General features: G+C 43.4%; 2 protein-coding genes across 3 annotated transcripts in view; one reads left to right on the forward strand and one right to left on the reverse strand.

Moving 5' to 3' along the window:
* The window catches only part of aida (axin interactor, dorsalization associated), a 142,542-nt gene extending 123,938 nt beyond the window's left edge, over window positions 1–18,604 (forward strand). Inside the window, exons 7-10 of one of the 2 annotated variants that reach the window (XM_068028114.1) lie at window positions 15,587–15,709; window positions 15,807–15,914; window positions 16,576–16,693; window positions 17,463–18,604. In XM_068028114.1, the coding sequence (XP_067884215.1) occupies window positions 15,587–15,709; window positions 15,807–15,914; window positions 16,576–16,693; window positions 17,463–17,559 (446 nt within the window). In that variant the 3' untranslated portion in view covers window positions 17,560–18,604. Of the gene's footprint in view, window positions 1–15,586; window positions 15,710–15,791; window positions 15,915–16,575; window positions 16,694–17,462 lie in introns of both variants that reach the window. The other variant, XM_068028106.1, reaches the window with a different exon arrangement.
* mia3 (MIA SH3 domain ER export factor 3) overlaps window positions 18,316–23,266 on the reverse strand; it is a 204,501-nt gene continuing 199,550 nt past the window's right edge. The window contains exons 26-28 of the mRNA XM_068028070.1: window positions 21,273–21,352; window positions 19,435–19,591; window positions 18,316–19,314 (exon numbers count right to left, since the gene is read on the reverse strand). Coding sequence (XP_067884171.1) covers window positions 19,067–19,314; window positions 19,435–19,591; window positions 21,273–21,352 — 485 coding nt within the window. The 3' untranslated portion in view covers window positions 18,316–19,066. The remainder of the gene's footprint in view (window positions 19,315–19,434; window positions 19,592–21,272; window positions 21,353–23,266) is intronic.

Here is a 23,266-nt window from a genome sequence, read left to right on the forward strand (position 1 = left end):
TCCAGCATCACATCCCTGCTTTTGTATTCTGTACCTTGGCCAATAAAGGAAAGCATTCCATATGCCTTCTTCATCACTCTATCTACCTGTCCTAACACCAAGGTCTCTCACTTCTTCTACCCCTGTCAATATCCTCCTGTTTATTGTGTAGCCCCTCGTTTTGTTTGCCCTCCCCAAATGCATTACCTCACACTTCACTGGATTGAATTCCATTTGCCACTTTTCTGCCCACTCAACCAAACCATTGATATCATTCTCGAGTCTACAGGTATCCTCTTGATTATCAACTACACAGCCAGTTTTTGTGTCATCAGCAAATTTCCCAATCATTTAAGTCCAAAGCATTAATATATAACACAAACATCTGCACACTCACACCGGTATCCCAATATCATGCTACATGTTCCATCTTGGACAAGCCACTCTTGGACTTTTAGGTGATCTTATCAGAAGATCAATGGGGGTACGGTGTCTGTCTGAAGACGTTTACTCATCTGCATGGTTCCAATGTCTCAGGTAGTGGCCAGACTATCAAATGCAGTTTTTTTAAAAAGTTCATAGGCAAGGACACAGAAATCTCCAAGAGAAAGCTACCAATTTACAAGTTTGATCTACACTTTCCTGACTTTCACTAGAATGTACAAGGATACCAGATTGATATATTCCATTGAACCACACACAAGGTGAGTTATTCCAGTTCCCATTTGGTGGAGTGATTTTCCTGTAGCTATCTTTTGCTCTAAGTGAGGCATCCCATTAATTACTATTTTATCTTATTCACAAGCCCTGGAGGAACTTTACTGTCCAATACATATTCTCATCAGATATTTAGAACAAAAATCATGCATTTCCAAGTGGTCCCAGTTATTAACACATTAGTTTATTTGATCTTTATTTTAGATTAAATTTTATGCTTCAAAAAGTTTGAAATTATCCCGAATTCAAACAGCAGTGTTGTTGCGCTGACAGGTTTTGTCAGTGTTCAATTTGTTCTTCCCCAAAAGAAACCTTTTTTTGATAGTTAGGAACCACCTAGACTACTTTATCATCAGTTTCTTTTGTTGAATGAAAGTTTGATTAATCCCTTAAATTTCAGATAAATTTTCCTTTTGAGTGTTTGAAATAGCTACTCATATCAATTTACTTTTATCGATTCTAATCTCAATTGTGCCCAGGCTTGATGTTTTAACATTTTGAGGTGGCTTCGATATCCCCCCTTCTCAAGAACTTTGACTTCGAAGATAACAAACAGCCTGAAATGGGTTAAGGCCAAGTCTTTAAAAGACAAAACTTTTAGTCCAAATTGTCACCATGCTGTGATATTTGACATCTGCAGATAAGTTCTCAAATTCTTTTTTAAAAAAATGCTGTGGTATTGGTACTCTTGTGGCCCTGGAAACCACCGTCATCTATTTTTTAAAAAACACAAAGAATCCATTGTGGCTCTGCTAAAGAGCCTAATGGGTTAAAATGTCCAATCATATCCATCAATTTAGAAACTTAAAATTTAATAATGCCCAATATATAAAGTTACATCCAGCAGTAGAAACGTTGTGTGGTGAATTAAATGAGGGAAAAAAGCTGCAGAAATGGTTAACTTCTCTGTTGGTTTTCAAGGAGGCAGAACAAAACATTCTCAGATGCATGCAATTGCACCACTTTGTGTAACTTTTTCTTAATCGAAGACGAACCACACACTATTTTAAAATGTTTTCCCAAGTTTTGGAGCCCTTTTTAAACTTGCGATTTTTTTTATCCTTAGGAATTGAAAACAAAAATCAGTAGTAACATTTTCAACTTCAAAGCAAAACATTTGCATCAGGGAAGACAGCATTTCAGATTAAACTTCCAATGTTTCCAAATTTTTTCCTCAAACCGATTTTTCAATTTCTGATGTTTGTGAACAGCACCCTGCTTTAACAATGACTTGGCAGCGGCTCAAATATACGGTATACTCTCAGCTGTGTAAGGGTATTGCTTCATAGGAGCATGTACCAGTCTGCTAATATCTTCGAGGTTGGTCATGTTTCCACAATCATGTTTGTGGGTTGTGAATACACAGCCTCTAGTATCAACAGTGTAGACTGCTGGTCTCTCATTACCGTCGTATTGGAGCAGGGAAACCACGTGCTGGAGTCACGCGGGTCTGGAGTTATTTGCCTGGGTCCCTGATGTACCACATCAACTGGCTAAGCTCTGGTATTAATTTCCATGGCCCCTATTGCTGCCTTCATCCTTTCTAGTCGCTGCTCGACAGGTTCAGAACTCAGCTGTACAGGAGGAGGGAAAAGACAGACCTCACATTTACTGTCGGCCTCCACAACACATCTATTATTGCTGTCACAGGCATAGTGGCCCAGGCAGTTACAACTAAAACAGCACACCGGGTTACCCCCTCTCGGTGCCGAGTTCCTGGATGGTCCAGATTTCTGGTTAGGCAGTGGGCCCTTGACCATATAACCATAGAAATATTATGGCACAGAAGGAGGCCATTCAGCCTGTAGCTTTTGTGGGTGCAAGGGGGATGCTACCACAGATCCCTTTCCAAATAGTAGAGGAATGGGTGAGCAACACGCCCCAGGCAGTTGTTTTGGTGTTATAAATGCCCAATGCACTGTGGACTAATATCTGGACGCCATTCAATAAGAGGCTTCTTAAGCATGGGGAGTCAAAATAGCGATGCTCATCGTCCTTTGTGCGTTGATAACAGTCTGTGAATACAGACTCTTGGTGGGAGCCTGTTTAATGCTAACTAGGACCTCGTGAAAATTAATGTTCCCTTCCCCTCGGACCCTTTTTAAGTCATCCTCTACCCTCTTAAGCGAGCCTTTGGTCATAATGTCTCAGTCTACCTCTCGCTTTAACTCTAGGGAGTGTGCAGCTAGGAGGACTTGTTTAAAGTCATCTTTCTCTAACATTGGGTGTGAGGTCTTTAAAACTTCCCATTTTGGCGTGAGGATAAGGGGGTTGGTGTTATCATATCCATGGTCGCCCCCAACTCCTCTTTCAAAGCCCTAACCTCGCTTGGGGAAAACAGCCTGTGAGAGGTCGAGGTGGACGAGGATGGTCCTTCACTGCTCTTCACTCCCTCCTCTGTCTTGGTCTTAGCCTGTCCTGTAGTCCTGGCTCGTGTGACCACACATACTGGTATTTTCCTGTCTGCCTTGTACGGGAGAGGTGGAGCAGAGGGGGTGAGGTTCTCAACTGGGACCGGGGTCACCTTCTCTGGTTTTGGAGACTGCAGCCGCCATTTCCCACTGTTGGCCGATTTGTGCCTGGAGTTGACGGATTTTAGCTAAACACAGGGCATGGGCAGCACAGTGGGGCAGTGGTTAGCACCGCAGCCTCACAGCTCCAGGGACCCGGGTTCGATTCTGGGTACTGCCTGTACGGAGTTTGCAAGTTCTCCCTGTGTCTGTGTGGGTTTTCGCCGGGTGCTCCGGTTTCCTCCCACATCCAAAAGACTTGCAGGTGATAGGTAAATTGGCCGTTGTAAATTGCCCCTAGTGTAGGGAGGTGATAGGGAATATGGGATTACTGTAGGGTTAGTATAAATGGGTGGTTGTTGGTCGGCACAGACTCGGTGGGCCGAAGGGCCTGTTTCAGTGCTGTATCTCTAAATAAATAAAAAATAAAAATAAACAGGGCATAGTCTGCTTTAGGGAGGCGTCAGTTTGATGCCACACTCAGTCCCTTGAAGCCCCCTTTGCATCTTCTAACTCCTCACTTCGTCTGGTATTTTCTGCCTGTAATTCAATATTTTGTTCCAGTATCTGCTCTAGTTTTTTTCCTTGTAAAACGATATCTGTCATGTGCTTCCGATTCCCAGCGTAAGTGTGCAGGGTGGCAATGCTCTTTTACTTCTTTCTTGGGATGTGAGCGTTGCTGGCAGGGTCAGTATTTGTTGCCCATCCCTAATTGCCCTTCAGATGGTGGTGGTGAGCTGCTGCCTTGAACCACTGGTGTAGGTACACCCACAGTGCTGTTAGGAATGGAATTCCAGGTTTTTGACCCCGTGACATTGAAGGAATGATGATTACAGGTCCAATGATTTGATTCTTGGAGGGGAACTTGCAGATGGTAGTGTTTCCATGCGTCTGCTACCCCTGTCCTTCTAGGTGGTAGCGGTTGCAGGTTTGGAAGGTGCTGTTGAAGGAGGCTTAGTGAGTTGCTGCAGTGCATCTTGTATTTGGTACACACTGCTGCCATTGTGCGCTAGTGGTGGAGGGAGTGAATGTTTAAGGTGGTGGGTGGGATGCCAATCAAGCGGGCTGCTTTGTCCTGGATGGTGTCGAGCTGCTTGAGTGTTTCAGCTGCACCCATCCAGGCAAGTGGAGAGTATTCCATCACACTCCTGACTTGTGCCTTGTAGATGGTGGACAGGCTTTCGGGAATCAGGAGGTGAGTTATTCACCACAGAATTCGCAGCCTCTGACCTGCTCTTGTAGCCATAGTGTTTATATGGCTAGTCCAGTTAAGTTTCTGGTCAATGGTAACCCCCCCCCCCCCCCACCCAGGATGTTGTTGATGTGGGATTCAGTGATGGTAATGTCGTTGAATGTCAAGGGGAGATGATTAGATTCCCTTTTGTTGGAGATGGTCATTGCCGGCACTTGTGTGGCATGAATGTTACTTGCTGCTTAACAGCCCAAGCCTGAATGTTGTCCAGGTCTTGCTGCATGTGGGCACGGACTGCTTCAGTATCTGGGGAGTCGTGAATGGTACTGAACATTGTGCAACCTTCAGCGAACATCCCCACTTCTGACCTAATGATGGAGGGAAGGTCATTGATGAAGCAGCTGAAGATGGTTGGGTCTAGGACACTACCCTGAGTAACTCCTGCAGTGATGTCCTGGGGCTTAGGTGTTTGGCCTCTAACAACCACAACCATCTTCCTTTGTACTATGTATGACTTCAACCAGTGGAGAGTTTTCGCCAGATTCCCATTGATTTCAATTTTGCTAGGGCACTTTGATTCCACACTCAGTTAAATGCTGCCTTGATGCCAAGGGCAGTCACTCTCACCTCACCTCTTGATCTCAGCTTTTTTGTCCATATTTGAACCAAGGCTGTAATGAGGTCCGGAACCGAGTGGCCATGGCGGAACCCAAACTTAGCATCTGAGCAGGTTATTGCTGTGTAAGTGAATACTAAGAAAAGTGATGGTTCATCTGGGGAGTGCAGAGCAATTGTGATAGGAGATTCAGTAGTTAGGGGAATAGCAGGTGTTTCTGTGGCCGCGGATGTGAGTCCAGGATGGTGTGTTGCCTCCCTGGTGCCAGGGTCAAGGATGTCACTGAATGGCTGCAGAGCACCCTGAGTGGGGAGGATGAATAGCCAGAAGTCATGGTCCACATAAGTAGGAAGAGGAATGTGATCCTGCATTTAGAATTTAGGCAGCTGGGTGAGAAATTAGCAGTTAAGTGTCGTAATCGCTGGATTACTCCTGGTACCACGTGCAAGTGAATATAGAAATAGAGCAATCGAGCAGATGAATGTGTGGCTATAAAGATGGTGCAGGAGGGAGGGCTTCAGATCCTGCGACACTGGGACCAGTTCTGAAGGAGGGACCTGTACAGGCCAGACAGGTTGTACCAGAACAGAACTGCGACAAATTTCCTTGCGGGGCAATTGCTAATGCTATTGGGGGGGTTTTAAACTAACTTGGCAGCAGTGTAGGAACGAGGAGATAACGCCAAGGTGCACAGAGAACTGAGAGAGACAGATTGCACTAGAGTAGCAAGTAATAAAATATTAGCTGGGGCCGAAGTAAGGGGAAAAGTAATAAAGTTTAAATTAGGATTACTTTGCATGTATGTGAATGTGTGGAGAGTGGCAAGTAAGGTTGGTGAGCTGCAGGCACAGATAGCCACGTGGAAGTATGATGATGTGGTGATAATGAAGACCTGGCTCAAAGAAGGGCAGGTCTGGGTGCTAAATATTCATGGATATAAGGTGTTCAGAAAAGATAGGAAAGCAAGGAAAGGGTGACAGGTGGCAGCTTTGATTAAAGAGAACATTGCAGTGCTGGAGAGAGAGGATAGGCCAGAATGAATCAAGGACCGAATCTATTTGGATAGAACTGAGGAACAAGAACAGTGCAGTTACATTGCTCAGTTAATCTTTCGGCCACCAACTAGTGGGAAAGATGTAGGGGAATAAATTAGCAAGGAAATTAGAGAGGTGCAAGAATTAGAGTGGTTATAATGGGGGACTTTAATTATCCAAATATAGACTGGGATAATACTGTAAAGGGCAGTGAGGGGCAAGAGTTTCTCGAGTGTCTTCAGAAGAATTTTCTACAGCAGTATGTTTCCCATCCAGTGAGAAAGGAGGCAGTGCTAGACCTGATTCTTGGGAATGAGGCAGGCCAAGTGGCTCAAATGTTAGTAGGGGAACAATTAGGGGGACAGTGATCATTGTATCTTAAGGTTTAGGTTGGCTACGGAAAAGGACAAGGAGCAATCCAGGGTAAGAATAATTCACGGGGGAAAAAACTACTTCAATGGGGTAACGGTGGACCTGATCCAGATAAATTGGAATCAAAGGTTGGCAGGCAAAAGGGTAACTAAACAATGGGCTGCCTTTAAAGAAGAGATAATTCGGGCACAGTCAAGGTATATTCTTGAAGGGGAAAGGTAGGGCTAACAAATCAAGAGCTCCTGGATGACAAAAGAGATAGAGATTAAGATGAAGAAGAAAAAGTGTGCTTATGATAGATGTCAGGTGGATAATACAACCAAGAACCAGGCTGAATATAGAAGGTTCAGAGGGGGGAGTGAAAAAGCTAATGAGAGAAACAAAGAGTGTATGAAGAGAGACTGGCAGCTAATATAAAAGGGAATCCAAAAGTCTTCTATAGGCATATTGAAGTAAAAGGTTGGTAAAAGGAGGAGTGGGACTGATTAGGGATCAAAAAGGGGATTTACGCATGAAGGCAGGGTTATATATTAAATGAATACTTTGCATCTGTCTTTACCAAGGAAGATGATACTGTGCAGGTCATGGTGAAAGAGGAGGTAATTCAGACACTCGAAGGGTTTAAAATGAGGAGGTATTGGATAGGCTAGCTGTATTTAGAGTTGAGGTATGAGGACTGGATTAGATGCATCCAAGGATACTGAGGGAAGTGAGAGTGGAAATTGTGGAGGACTGGCCATAATTTTCCAGTCTTCGATTCAGGGGTGGTGCCAGAGGACCGGAAAATTGCACATGTTACACCCTTGTTCAAAAAAGGAGCAATTTAAATATGATGATGCCTAAGCTAAATAGACAGAAAAAACATACAACCCGTAACAGGTTGAATGGATTACTTATCCCAGGTCATACGGTGGGGCAGAATGGTGTTGGCAGTCTCCCTGATAGATGAGGCAGGCGAGATGTTGGTCGTGTCTTCAGTCCTCAGGGTCTTTGGTCTTCTTGAGCTAATCAAAGTGTTATGGACATAAGTGAGAGAGAACTGAAACCCCAGTTCTTTTCTGTCTGTAATCAGTGTGTTTTTGAAAAGGAAGTTGTATGTGTTTCTTAACCCCTGTGTGTATGGCCAATTTGAATAACCAGCAGCACATCGATCATGGGTTTAAATAGAGAGGGTTATTTTTATTCACATGTTCAACCTGAAAGTCTAACGCTACATCACTCACTTATCACTCTCTGTCTTACACGGGTACACGTACATACACATACACACGCATACACATACAAACACGCTCATACACGAGAAAGAAAGCCATTAAAAGGATAGTGCACTTTTACAAATAACACACAATGGAATAGTTTGTCAGTCATGTGATTTGGCTTGCCTTGGAGGGGGAAAGGCATGTGTTGCAGGCCCGGTGAAGAAGGCATTTTCACTCCTGAATTGTAGTTAGGTGGATTTGAACACCGGAGTCGTATATCAAAGCCGTTGCAGGATTTTTTTTGAAGAGGTGGATTTTCAGCAGGTCGTGAAGTTAGTTGCTTGTAGTCTCATCACTAGGAGGTTGGTTTTCTGTACTGGTGGACCTCAACAGGAACAGGCTCAGAAACCTTATGATGTTACAGTCTCCAGTTCTTTTAAGGCACGATGGTACTGCCTTGCCTGCTTGCTGCTTTTTCTGCAGTCTGTATTTTCAAGATTTATAAAAGGAGACCAACATGGCTGCCCCACCATGTGACTTCTCACTGTTCCTTTTCCAAATATGGTGGGGGTCTAGGTTGATTAGCCTCATCCTGTTTGTTATTGTAAGGCATTCATCCTGAAGGGAGTAAAGACCTTTGTTTCAGGAGAAACCCATTCAATTCAGGAATGTCTTCAGGTGGTTTCAGGATGGCTGTTGATGACACCTCTTAGTCTGGAAGCTATTTTTTGTCCTTTCAGACAGTGAGTCAGTTCTTAAATACACAGGCCGAAAGTCAGCTGACCTTCGGCAGCCATCTTTGCAGCCCATGTCCATTTTTAATATCCATTGTGGTTCATTTAAAACTAAAGGAAAATCCAGTTCCAGAAGATGCTATGCTGAGTATAGTCCATGTTTAAAGTTATGAATAGGACATTCACGTGCTGGGCACAACAAAAGTCTCAGGCTGGAGCTAGTTTGGATCCACCTTGAGAAGCTCTTTTCCGTCTGAAGAAGACTGAAGACTTCCTTCCTGAGCACCTGTTTATATACTTTATTCTAGTGGCTGGTGAGTGTACCATGTCCATCACTGGTTCGATTCCAATCGCCCAATTATCAAATACAGGTACTCAAAGTAAACCCCTCCCCTACCCATCACTGTCTCCCGAAGTCATCTTTCACTCTATCTCATGCTCAGTATCTTTTGTAAACTTTTGCCAGTCTCTTGTCTAGAGAGGATACAAGGCTCCATCTTAACTTCAGGAATGTCTTGTTTCAGAGCCCGTGCTAGAGTTCTGTTCTTGGCAGAGATAACAGGCCTACGCTGTCCTAGTTGTCTGCTTTTTTCTTTGAGAGAGTGGGAGATATTTCTATAAGATACAATTAATTTCTTATGGTTTAATAAGGTTATTAGATAGCCATTTCTTAGACAATGCAGTTTGCATCATTTTTGGATCTTACAACATGTCCACCTGTCCCAAGCACATCGTAAGGGTTGAGGTGTCCTGTTTGGATGGCAATATAATAGAAAGAAGTTGGTATAATATTAGTACTTTGTCATTATATAGAATCATAGAATGGTTACAGCACAGAAGGAGGCCATTCAGCCCATCATGTCTGTGCCGGCTCTCTGCAAGAGCAATTCAGCTAGTCCCACTCCCCCACCTTTTCCCCATAGCTCATCAGGTAAATGTCCAATTCCCTTTTGAAAGCCACAATTGAATCTGCCTCCACCACACTCTCAGTAGTGCATTCCAGATCCTAACCGTTGGCTGCATAAAAGTTTTTCCAAATGTTGCCTTTGGCTCCTTTGCCAATCACCTTAAATTGGTGTCTTCTGGTTCTTGACCCTTACACCAATGGGAACAGTTTCTCCCTAACTACTCTGTCCAGACCCCTTATCATCTTGAACAATTCTATCAAATCTCCTCTCAATCCTCTCTAAGCAGAACACCCCCAGCTTCTCCAGTCTAGCCATGTAACAGAAGTCCCTCATCCCTCTTTGATGCCATTATCTGTCAAATGCTGCCTTGATGTTAAGAACATAAGAAATGGGGGCAGGAGTAGGCCATTCAGCCCCTCAAGCCTGCCCCACCATTCAGTAAGATCATGGCTGATCTGCCCCGGACCTCAATTCCTCTTTTGTCCCAGCTCCTCCTGGCCCTCAACTCCGATATTTCAAAAATCTATCTACCTCCTGTTTAAATACTTTGTGATCAAGCCTCCACAACTCTCTGGGGTAGAGAATTTCAGACATTCACTACCCTCTGAGAGAAGAAATTCCTTCGCATCTCAGTTTTAAATGAGTGCCCCCTTATTCTGTAACTATGTCCCCTAGTTCGAGATTCCCCCACTAGTGGAAACATCTTCTCAACATCTACCCTGTCAAGCCCCCTCAGAATCCTGTACGTTTCAATAAGATCACCCCTCATTCTTCTAAACTCTGGTGGGTCTGTCCAGCCGGTTCGACAGGACATACCCAGGGATGGTGATGTCTGGGACATTGTAAGGTGAGTAAGGTACGGTTAGTGAACTGATGAGTACGTTAATACCACAGGGATTTAAACTAAGTTCAGTTAAAGGGTCTGTGACTCTAATAATTGTATTTTACCACAATATGTGGATTACTTTACCAAAGAAAGGCTATTGCTAAATCCCAGGTTTGATTCCTACACCATATGTGTGATGGTGCAATTACATCTCAGTTTTCTGCTTTCAATAAAGATGGGAAATCCTGTTTGTGTTTAAAACACTTGCAGCATTGATTATAGTGCTTGGTGCAGTTCAATCAGTTTCCCAAAGTAGTACTCTATGTACAGCTGCCACATCAGTGAAGTTAATGACATAATATGCTGTAATATGCACCTATAGACTCTCAATTGTTTCTGACCATGGACATTTTATAGCCATTAGTCAGAAGGATGTGATTCGTTCCTTACCAGGGTTTGAAGTAATAATCCCTAAATTGGCATCTCACTGAAGGAGTGTTGCAATGTTGCACGTGCTGTCTGTTGCACAAGTTATTTAAACAATGTTCTGTCCATTTGTTCGATTGGTTCATTGTGCCCCTGGGACCTTCAACGTCCCAATGTGAAGAGTGGGGAGTTCTCCCTGTACCCTGGGCAACGTTCCTCCTTCAACCATCACCACCAAAAAAAGCTAATTAATTGGTCACTTTAAAGGCCTGCTCAGGTCAGGGGGGAAAATAACTCGACCTGAACCTGACAGAACCACATTGGACCTGAGTCCGACCCAGCCCGAGTCCCTCCATTTTTTCCTGAGCCTGAGCCTGACCTCAACCCTGACCCGAGCTTGACCACCGGAATGTTCCCTTTACCTACCTTGCGACTCCGAATCTGCAGGAAGCTGCAGTTGAGCATGATGATGTCATAGAGACGCTCACTTGCTCACTGTGCAGATTCAGAGTTTCTCTCCTTGACGTCCCAGACTCCCAGCTCAGGTAGGCTTTTCAACTTTTAACACTTACCAGCAGAGCAAAATGCAATACTTACTGTGTGTGTCCAACCCAACGCGAGCCTGAAAGCCAGACCTGGAAGAGCGACCCAACCGGAACCTGACACGTGTAGTCGGGTCCCGTTGTGTTCGGGTTGGGTAGCAGGTCTTTAGGTCACTTATCTCATTTGCTGTTTGAGAGATCTTATTATGGACACATTTGCTGCAGATATCTATGTAATAGTGACAAGCCTGCTATACTCTCAGCACTACATGAACTGCTATGCCTGTGCTGGGATGAGGGAGCAGTACCCCAGGACATGCGCGATGCCAATATCATCACCCTCTATAAAAACAAAGGTGACCGCGGTGACTGCAACAACTACCGTGGAATCTCCCTGCTCAGCATAGTGGGGAAAGTCTTTGCTCGAGTCGTTCTGAACAGGCTCCAGAAGCTGGCTGAGCGCGTCTACCCTGAGGCAAAGTGTGGCTTTCGTGCAGAGAGAGCGACCGTTGACATGCTGTTCTCCCTTCGTCAGATACAGGAGAAATGCCGTGAACAACAGATGCCCCTCTACATTGCTTTCATTGTTCTCACCAAAGCCTTTGACCTCGTCAGCAGACATGGTCTCTTCAGACTACTAGAAAAGATTGGATGCCCACCAAAGCTACTAAGTATCATCACCTCATTCCATGACAATATGAAAGGCACAATTCAACATGGTGGCTCCTCCTCAGAGCCCTTTCCTATCCTGAGTGGCGTGAAACAGGGCTGTGTTCTCGCACCCACACTTTTTGGGATTTTCTTCTCCCTGCTGCTTTCACATGCGTTCAAGTCCTCTGAAGAAGGAATTTTCCTCCACACAAGATCAGGGGGCAGGTTGTTCAACCTTGCCCGTCTAAGAGCGAAGTCCAAAGTACGGAAAGTCCTCATCAGGGAACTCCTCTTTGCTGACGATGCTGCTTTAACATCTCACACTGAAGAGTGCCTGCAGAGTCTCATCGACAGGTTTGCGGCTGCCTGCAATGAATTTGGCCTAACCATCAGCCTCAAGAAAACAAACATCATGGGGCAGGATGTCAGAAATGCTCCATCCATCAATATTGGCGACCACACTCTGGAAGTGGTTCAAGAGTTCACCTACCTAGGCTCAACTATCACCAGTAACCTGTCTCTCGATGCAGAAATCAACAAGCGCATGGGAAATTCTTCCACTGCTATGTCCAGACTGGCCAAGAGAGTGTGGGAAAATGGCGCACTGACACGTAACACAAAAGTCCGAATGTATCAGGCCTGTGTCCTCAGTACCTTGCTCTATGGCAGCGAGGCCTGGACAACGTATGTCAGCCAAGAGCGACGTCTCAATTCATTCCATCTTCGCTGCCTCCGGGGAATACTTGGCATCAGGTGGCAGGACCGTATCTCCAACACAGAAGTCCTCGAGGCGGCCAACATCCCCAGCTTGTACACACTACTGAGTCAGCGGCGCTTGAGATGGCTTGGCCATGTGAACCGCATGGAAGATGGCAGGATCCCCAAAGACAGATTGTACAGCGAGCTCGCCACTGGTATCAGACCCACCGGCCGTCCATGTCTCCGCTATAAAGACGTCTGCAAACGCGACATGAAATCCTGTGACATTGATCACAAGTCGTGGGAGTCAGTTGCCAGCGTTCGCCAGAGCTGGCGGGCAGCCATAAAGACGGGGCTAAAGTGTGGCGAGTCGAAGAGACTTAGCAGTTGGCAGGAAAAAAGACAGAGGCGCAAGGAGAGAGCCAACTGTGCAACAGCCCCGACAAACAAATTTCTCTGCAGCACCTGTGGAAAAGCCTGTCACTCTAGAATTGGCCTTTACAGCCACTCCAGGCACGTATCCATTGTCTCTCGAGATAAGGAGGCCCAAAAGAAAAAGTGACAACACTTCAAAAAGTAAGTTATTGGATATCCCAAGGTGCTTCACAGAAGCATAATCAGACATAATTTGACACCAAGCCACCTGGAGATATTAGAACAGGTGATCAAAAGCTTGGTCAAGGACAGGTTTTAAGAAGCAACAAAAGAGGTTATTGGAGGGTTTGAGATCAGCTTTTAGAAAGGAACATGAGATTCCTCCACCCCAACATGGTTCAGTGGGTAAATATAGTGTCATAGAGTTATACAGCAAAGAAACAGGCCCTTCGGCCCATCGTGTCTGTGCCAGCCATCAAGCACCTATTCTAATCCTATTTTCCAGCACCTGGCCCGTAACCTTGTATTTCTATGACATTTCAAGTACTCATCTAAATACTTCTTAAATGTTGTGAGAGTTCCTGCCTCTACCACCCCTTCAGTGTATTCCACATTCCAACCACCCTCTGGGTGAAACGTTTTTCCTCAAATCTCCTCTAAACCTCCTGTCCCTTACCTTAAATCTATGCCCCCTGGTTATTGACCCCTCCGCTAAGGGAAAAAGTTTCTTCCTATCTATCCTATCAATGCCCCTCATAATTTTGTATACCTCAATCAGGTCCTCCCTCAGCCTTCTCTGCTCTGAGGAAAACAACCCTAACCTATCCAGTCTCTCTTCATAGCTGAAATACTCCAGCCCAGGCAACATCCTGGTGAATCTCCTCTGCACCCTCTCCAGTGCAATCACATCCTTCCTATAGTGTGGCGACCAGAACTGTACACAGTACTCCAGTTGTGGCCTAACTAGTGTTTGACACAGCTCCGTCATAACTTCCCTGCTCTTATATTCTATGCCTCGGCTAATAAATTCAGGTATCCCATATGCCTTCCTAACCATCTTATCTACCTGTGCTACTGCCTTCAGTGATCTATGGACAAGTACAACAAGGCCCCTCTGACCCTCTATACTTCCTTTGATCCTACCATCCATTGTATATTCCCTTGCCTCGTTAGTCCTCCCAAAATGCATCACCTCACACTTTTCAGGATTAAATTCCATTTGCCACTGCTCCGCCCATTTTACCAGCCCATCTAAAGCGTCCTGTAATATAAGGCTTTCCTCCTCACTATTTACACCACCAATTTTCGTGTCATCTGCGAACTTACTGATCATGCCTCCTATATTCACGTCTGTATCATTAATGTACACTACAAACAGCAAGGGTCCCAGCATCGATCCCTGTGGTACACCGCTGGTCACAGGCTTCCACTTGCAAAAACAACCCTCGACCATTACCGTCTGCCTCCTGCCACTAAACCAATTTTGGATCCAAATTGCCCTGGATTGCATGGGCTCTTACCTTCTTAACCAATCTCCCATGCGGGACCTTATCAAAAACCTACTGAAGTCCATGTAGACTACATCAACTGTTTTACTCTCATCTACACATCTAGTCACGTCCTCAAAAAATTCAATCAAGTTTGTTAGACACGATCTCCCCCTGACAAAGCCATGCTGACTATCCCTGATTAATCCCTGCCTTTCCAGTGTGCTGCTCTAGTATCATACTGAGAAATGCAGATCAGTAAGATCCTAAGGTTTGATCTTTGGACTGTGTTGATCTCAGGGAAGCAGCTGTGATGCTACTGTTGACCTCAGTGTCCCTGAATGAGAGAAATCAGCCATGGCTCCTCCTGGAAAGAGGATGTTTGTAAAGTTTGCTGGTTGGGGGAGAAAACAGCATCATAGTTGACTAGTGTCCCCCATGTTGACACTCAATGTCTAAACTTGTGCATGAAAAATACCACATAGGCATTGTACTGGACTACTGTTGGGGCCCTTGGAACTGTACTTAATAATCTTCATGATGGGAGGGTGTGAGTACTGCTCCTTAAAATGGATTTTTAAGAAACAACTTGCATTTATATAGCACCTTTCACAGCCTCAGGCTATCCAAAAACACTTCACAGTCAATGAAGAGATTTTGAAGTGTCGTCACTGTTGCAATGTAGGCAAAAGCGGCTTCCAAATCGCATGCAAGTAGTTCTCACAAATAACAGAGAAATTGCCAGGTAATCAGTTTATTGGTATTGGTTCAGGGCTAAATATTAGCTAGGACACTGCGAGAAATCCCTTACTGAGTAGTGCTCTGGGATCTTTTACATACATCTAAGAAAGCAGACAGGGCCTCAGTGTAATGTCTGATCTGAAAGACAAAGTTTAAGTGAGTGTTTTTTTATTTTTTATTTAAAGATACAGCACTGAAACAGGCCCTTCGGATCACCGAGTCTGTGCCGACCAACAAGCACCCATTTATACTAACCCTACAGTAATCCCAACCAACTACCTACACTAGAGGCAATTTACAATGGCCAATTTACCTATCAACCTGCAAGTCTTTGGCTGTGGGAGGAAACCGGAGCACCCGGCAAAAACCCACGCGGTCACAGGGAGAACTTGCAAACTCCGCACAGGCAGTACCCAGAATCGAACCTGGGTCCCTGGAGCTGTGAGGCTGCGGTGCTAAGCACTGCGCCACTGTTATTATCTCTCTGTTCAGAATAAGTAATGTTACACTGGTTAACTGTATACTAATGTCACATCACATCACTGTAGAATGATATGGTAATGAATGTTTGTCTTCAGGTACTCTACTACCACGGTTGCCTTCAGAACCAGGCATGGCACTGCTCACTATAAAAATAGAAAAAATTGGACTCAAGGATGCAGGACAATGCATCGATCCCTATGTAACAGTCAGTGTAAAAGGTAATATAGAGGGATTTTAAATAGGTTTGGTGTGCATGTAGTTTTGTTTGCTTAAAAATGACTGATGCGTGTAATCACACAGATGTCAATGGGGTAGATCTGACCCCTGTACAAGATACCCCTGTTGCTACAAGGAAAGAAGATATGTACGTACACTTCGCTGTCGATGTGGAAATCCAAAAACACATAGAGAAACTGCCAAAAGGTGAGCCACCTTAATTTCCTTCCTTGAAGATCTTTTTGCATAGTCGTGCACATCTGCACTGTACTGCAGTAAGCGGAGTATTCCGGATAGTTATCCATCTGTCAAGAGTGATCTTGATCTCTCTCCCTCTATCCCCCCCCCTCTCTGGCAGTTGCAAAGAGCAGGAGAGCTCAGCACAGCAGCTTTGTAGTTGGTCAGTGTGTTTAATATCATCGCGCTGTCAGTTTCACAGCTGACAGCTGCTGAAGCAGGAACGCACTTCCCAACTTCGGACAGATTCGGGGTTTTCCAGCGGACTTCTAAAAAGTCAGAAAACCCCAAATCTGTCTGAAGTTCGGAAGCGCATTCCTACTTCAGCAGCCGTCAGCTGTGAAACTGACAGCGCAATGCTTTTGAGAGACCGGTCTGCAAGAAGAAGACAAAGGGAAATTTCCTATTTCTAGTCATGGAACCCTGGCGAGGATGAGGAACAGCCTGTTACAGTTTACATCCGGGGGCCGGATCCTGGCCAACCTTGCACAAGAACATTCAAAATGTGTAATGTAATGTTGAGCTTAATACTTCTATTGTATCAGTTTAGTGATGCTATGATATTTGTCTTATATGGTTTCTAACAAATATACTCCTAAATCAGGAAATATGGCATGCTTTTCTTTTACAGGTGCTGCTATTTTCTTTGAATTCAAACATTACAAACCTAAAAAGAGGTTTACAAGCACAAAGTGTTTTGCTTTTATGGAAATGGATGAAATCAAAGCTGGACAGATAGTTATAGAACTGTGAGTATTGGAGCATCTGTTAAAGATTTAAAAAATTTTTTATTCTGTCTACCTTTTCACCCTCCCAAATGTTGGAAGATAATCCATGCCTTTGTTACCTCCATTTTGTGACTAGAGTGTTGACTATTCAAATACTCTCCTGGCCAGCCTCCTAGCCTTCCACTATCTGGTTTGTCATACTGCTTGTCTGACATACAGTATTAGATGAGCAGAAATTTCATTCAACTAAATACTGGGAAAACTGAAGCTAGTGTCTTGGTACCCTGTTTACCATTTCCATCCTGATAATTCTGTCTTAAGTTGCACAAGAACATTTGTAACCTTGGTGGCGTCTGACCCCCATATCTGCACCATCAATAACACTGCCTACTTTCACCTCTAACATTGCTCGACTTCAACCCTGCTTCAGCTTATCTGCTGGCCAGCCTCCCATCTTCCATATGTGCTCATCCAAAACTCTACCTACTGTATCTTAATTCACTCAAAATCTCATTCACTCTTGTGTTTTCCGTCCAACAATGCTTCAATTTTAAAATCCTTCCCTGCTGCAGCCCTCAAGCTTTTGAGCTCTCTGGACTTTTGCACATCCTCTATTTCAACCACTGATGGCTGACTTGGCCCTCAGCTCTGCAATTCTCCTTAAAACCTACCCGCTTTGGTCATCAATAATATCATGATTCTCTCTATCCTACCCTCATCCCCAGTGTAACTGCATGAAGACCAGTGCTGATATTAAAGAATTGTTCTTTTCTCTAATCTTTCTGCTCAGATACAAAAAGCCAACAGATTTCAAGAGAAAAAAGCTGCATTTGCTGACCAAGAAACCACTGTATCTCCACCTCCATCAGACATTGCACAAGGAGTGATGTGCTTTTTGTGCTGTGGTACATGAGTATGCATACAACAGAACAGCTGTAGCACATTTATGATCCAGTACTTGCAATAAGAACACAGCATCATTGTTCAGTGTCCCATTAAGACATCAAGTCCAAGCTGCTGTTGGTGCCATGCTGGTTAATCTTGCCATCATATATCATTTTAACTGATTAATCCTGGAACAGTGGCAGAATTACTGTTCAGTGTGAAGAATGAAAAATACCCACACTATTTGTGGTAGCTAATAGCACTTGTTAACTTATTTAAAAGCTTAAACTGAAGGAACTGGTGTAAGGTAGTAGCTTTCTGTAGTTAACTATGACACTAAAAAAGCGAGAACAGGAAAAATCAAGTGCACAAATGAAGGATCTTGCTTTGATGTACTATTGAGTGGTGAATGTTATGTAGTGGTACTTTCAACAAAGCCCCTTCTGGCTGTCTGGAACAAAAGTCACTCATGCTTAGCTAGAAATGAATTTGAAGTGCCAGAATGAGGCCAAAGTTCTGAAAAAATCTATTCTATGTTTAATCATTGCACAACAAATATGTAGCAGTGTTCAGCCTGTTCATTAATACTTGTGGAGTTTATAATGAAGATTCATGTATAAGGGGGAGGGAAATAAGAAAACACTGCTTTGATTCATACTGTTAATCTATATATACATAGGCCATTACCAACAGTGACTTACATATAATAAAGAGAAGGGGACAAGAACAGCACTGAGGAATGTTCATTGACAACCCAGTAATTTTAATCTTTATTAATAAATTTTCTCAATAGTAAAATAAGTTACATCTGGCCTTAATTGTACAGTGTTCCATTTTTTCATAACAGATCAAAAAACAGGGGCTGACTGAGATTGAAATGTGTATGAATTACAAATGTATTGCCATGACTACATAAATCAGGCAGCTCTCTGATCAGTTGATATTTCCACAGGAAAAGTTCTCTTTCCCCCACTCCCCCTGCAACCATTTAAAATAAAAGGTCGCAAAACACTGGTCACAGATTAGCAAAAGATTTATACCACTACACGAGACACAGGCACCCTAATATTGCACAATTAACTCCTTTGATTGGCAGAGTGGCTACCTTTTGACAAACAGATTCCAAATAAAGTTTGAAGCTGTAACCAGCAGTAATTATTTAATTAGAGAATCTCCTCCACGAATGCACCTATCCATTTCCAAAATTGGAACATACAGAACTCCAGCAGTCCAAAGGTTTTGCAGCTGAAGAATTATAAATTAGTGACTGTATCTGACCCTGTCACCCAAGGGTAAAAGCCACTGCAGATGCAGAGTGATGGGATTCTTCATAAGCCATTACATTTTAAACATGTCCTAATTAGACTGTTGCTGGTGAAATTATTCCTAATTTCAGGGCAATGGAAACAAAAGACTGAGGCCTATGGAATACTTTTATATTAAAAGGTACAACTGCCTGAGGTGGCTGAGCACTCAAGTTGAAAGCCTTGCCTCATACTGCCTTTAAAATCATGAGCGGTTGTCTGGTTCTGGTGGATGTGAGGCTGGTGCATATTCTCGGCTGCCAGGAGGCAATGTCGGACCAGGAGGAAGGCTCCTTGGTCCAGGTGGATACTCCCTGGCACCAGGTAGGAAGTCTCTCAGAACATGTGGTGGTGGTAAGGGCCCAGGAAGAAAAGGTCGGTGGCCTGGAGGGGGGAACGGGCCTGGAGGGAGGAATGGGCCTGGAGGGTAGTCTCTGAGAGCTGGAACACGCACTGCAAAATATAAGAATAAATAGGCATTAGACTGACAGGATCCATGATGAGGTGAGTTAAAATACTTTTTATAAAAAGTTATATATTTAAACATGCTGGGGGAGAATAAGTTAATCCCACCTAAATGGTTTTGTGTAAGTGGGACTGGTCCATAGGTGCCTCTAGATGATGGAGGAGGCCCATAGCGGGGTCCTGGAGGAGTTATTCCACTCATAGGTGAATTCATAATGGGTGTCCCAGGAAAAGATGGTGCAGCCTGAAGAGCATTAGCATTCACCTGTAGTTTTGGTTGGGAGGGAAGAGAGAAGTGATTTTAAGAGCCTCAATGTTCAAAAGATATACTCATTTCTTCAACTACTTGAATTTTCAGCAGCATATATCAGAGAGCAGTTAGAGCTTTGTGAAATACAGACATTTACAAACCAGAAAAATAAGCCTCCGATATAACATTTATAAAACTCTAAAGTTACATTATTTGACATGTAAAGTTTTAAAACTGATTGAAGCATAAAGGGCAGTCATTTCTCCAAATTCATGTTGAACTGAGCTCACCCCCAAAAAAATACATGTACTTGGTTAGTAATTTGCATATTTAATAAAGCAAGCTAAACACACCACCAGATTACCATCAACTTCAGGTGTGAAGTAAAAACTCCATAAAGATACACAGATTCAACCTCCTGTTGCTTGTTCAGGAGGGTGTATTAAAGATAGATACTGGTTCTTCAGGCTCATCAACAGTGTCATGCTTTAGAGAAACTGACAAACAGAAAATTAAGTGTAAAACAGTAGCAAACCAGTTAAGTTTGAAACTCAACCTAACCAGATTACATTGCTCTACTGAACTGTAATTGGCATAGCAGCCAATGCCAATTCTGTCCTCATCAGATGCTGTCACTGGCATTTTCTAGCAGGAGTTGCTGGATACTGACCAGGACTTTTCCAGCCCAAGGGTGTTGATCCTAAATGTACAGCCTCCACCACCAAGCAGGCTGAAATCAGCCAACTCCAAAGTCTGGGCTTGCACCTGGAAATTCCTGATCTGTAAATCTAGCCATTTACTGATTTAATAACCAGTGTGAGCATCTTAGAAAAGATCAAATTGTTGCACTTTCTTCTTCTAATCCTTTTGCTAAAACAATTTCAATATAAAGTGGAGAGAAGAGAACCAAAACTCTGTTTATTATGTCATGGTCATGTAGTTCTTTTTCAGAATATGCGGTTTGCAAGGGATCAGTATTGCTTTAAGAGCCAGCAAGCCTCAGGAGTTATAGAAGGGTGCATTCTTGTTACCGTAGATATAGCCAATGGGAGTGAGTCTGATGCGATACATTTGCTACAATTGAGTTTTGAACTGGCTTTTAGTGGAGAGTTTGTTCTAACAGAACACAGCTGCGATGAACACACCTGAAAAAGAGCTCTCAACCATTTAAACTGAAGGAAGAGGATTTTAGTCAGTTTAATTATCTCTCAAAATTCTAAAATGTCAAGCCAAAACAGAGATCTCTGGTAATTTAAATTGAGACAATCTTTTATCCCTCAAAAACTCTGGTCAGATTGAATCTGTTGAAAGTGTTTGTAAGTCGTTAATTGTTGAAATTCACTGGAAAAGGAAAACAACATTGGACTGTAAATTTTCTATTTTAAATGTTGTTTCTATCTTCATAGTGTTTGAGAATTTAGTTCGTTGATTTAAAGACACCTGGTTTGGTTAGCCTCATTCGGGAGTTAATAAATGGTACAATTTGGCACTTTTTAAATGATAGGTGATCTGTGGAGCGACGGGATTGAATTATCAGTGCGTCTCTCCCACCACAATCGTTTATTTTGATTGGGGGCTTTGACTGCAGCGGTCGGTCGTAACAATTAAGATGCAAGAAAAGAGATAAATCACAGTAGAAGAAAAGAACACAGTTTTAGTAATTTATGCCCAAGGAGCAATTCAATGCAAATCTTACCATTGCACTCTCTGTCAAATTTGGTGACGAAGTCCTCGGCCCACTTGCCAGTTGTCCTGGCCCTCCCTGGCCCATTTCTACTGAAGATAAAATTCATTGTAAAATTCCTCAGTTAAAGGGAGATTTGGTACAGGTATTCAAAATCATGAGGGGTTTTGATTGGTAAGATGGGAGAACCTGTTTCTACCGGCAGGTCAGTAAGCAGAGGACATAGATTTAAGATAACTGGCAAAATATCTAGGGGAGAGATTGCTTCACATAGCAAGTTTCAACAGTAACTTTCAAAGGGAAATTTATTTATATATATTATACATTATATATACACACTTAAAAAGGAGAAATTTGTAAGGCTATGGGGCAACAGCATAACTTAATTGGACAGCTCTTTGAAATAGCTGGAACAGGAACAAGAGTCTGAATGGCCTCCTGTTATATGATTTATAATATTTTGAGGGGCCTATTTACCTTAGCAGAGAGATCAGTGATTAGGGGGCATAGATTTAAAGTGATTGGTAGAAAGATTAGAGGGGAGATGATGAAAAGCTTTTTTACCCAGAGGGCAGCGGGGGTCCAGAACTCGCTGCCTGAAAGGGTGGTTGAGGCAGAAACCCTAAACTCATTCAAACGTCGTCTGGATATGTACCTTAAGTGCCGTAAGCTGCAGGGCTACAGACCAAATGCTGGAAGGTGGGATTAGAATGGGTGGAACGTTTTTCTGCTGGCACAGTCACGATGGGTCAAGTGGCCTCTTTCTGTGACGGAAACGTTCTATGATTTTCATTGCTACTTGGCAAATCATTTTTTTAAACAAAGATACTGACTCAAATTCCTGGACAAATTCAAAAGAAACTTCCCTTCTCAAAGGTATTGAATGGCAAAATCTAAGTTTATAATAAAAACAATTGCAGGTCCATACTCGAGGATCAGAGATGTCTCTGGCTGCGTTTTTGTCAATATTCTCTAATCCAAAACTCCCCATTTCCTCCCTTCCTAGTGCCAGCTGAGCTCTGTTGGTAGCACTATTACCCGAGTCAGAAGGTCACCGGTTGCAAGTGCCCCTGCAAGAACTCAGATGGCTAGACAGGTAGATAAGGTGGTCAAGAAGGCCGAGGCAATGAATATAAGAGCTGGGAGGTAATTCCAGAACTGTATAAAACACTAGTTAGGCTACAGTGGAGTAGACGCTGCCTGACCTGAGTATTCCCAGCATCCGCAGTATTTTGCTTCCATTAGGAGAAGGCAAGTTACGGCATTTTGGGTGTGTAACCTCCCTCGGCAGATCGAAGGCCAAGAAATAAATGTTGAGAGGGTTTTTTTTTTTTAAACTGATTGACTGGTCTGTTGTGTACTTCTTGCATTTTCTGTTTTTATTTCAGGTTCCCAGCATGTATATTTTTTCTCCATGTGCAAACTGACAGCCACATTTTTTCATTCGTTTTTGTGGGATCTGGGTGTCACTGGCAAGGTCAGCATTTATTGCCCATCCCTAACTGCCCTTGAACTGAGTGGCTTGCTGGGCCATTTCAGAGGCATTTTAAGAGTGAACCACATTGCTGTGGGTCTGGAGTCACATGTCGGCCAAACCAGATAAGGACGGCAGATTTTCCTTCCTAAAAGACATTAGTGAAGCAGATAGGTTTTTACAACAATCGACACTGGTTTCATGCTTTTAATTCCAGATTTCTTAATTGAATTCAAATTTCACCATCTACCATGGTGGAATTCGAACCCTTGTCCCCAGAGCATTAGCCTGGATTTAGATTACTAGTTTAGTAACATTACCACTATGCCACCACTTCCCTCTACTTGTACAACCATGATTGCACGTCAAAGCTAATTACTGGCTGTGAGGTGGTTTGGGATGTCAAAGGAGTTCTGCTGTGTTTTCTCCTTGCCTCCTCAAGGTACTGACTTGAGCTTGAAATTTGTAGATACCTCAGCGAACTGGCTGTTTTTTTTGAGAAAAGGGTGCACTAGTGGCAAACTCCACTGAG

The sequence above is a fragment of the Heterodontus francisci genome, chromosome 3, assembly GCF_036365525.1.
Source record: "Heterodontus francisci isolate sHetFra1 chromosome 3, sHetFra1.hap1, whole genome shotgun sequence".
Taxonomy (NCBI): Eukaryota; Metazoa; Chordata; class Chondrichthyes; order Heterodontiformes; family Heterodontidae; genus Heterodontus; species Heterodontus francisci.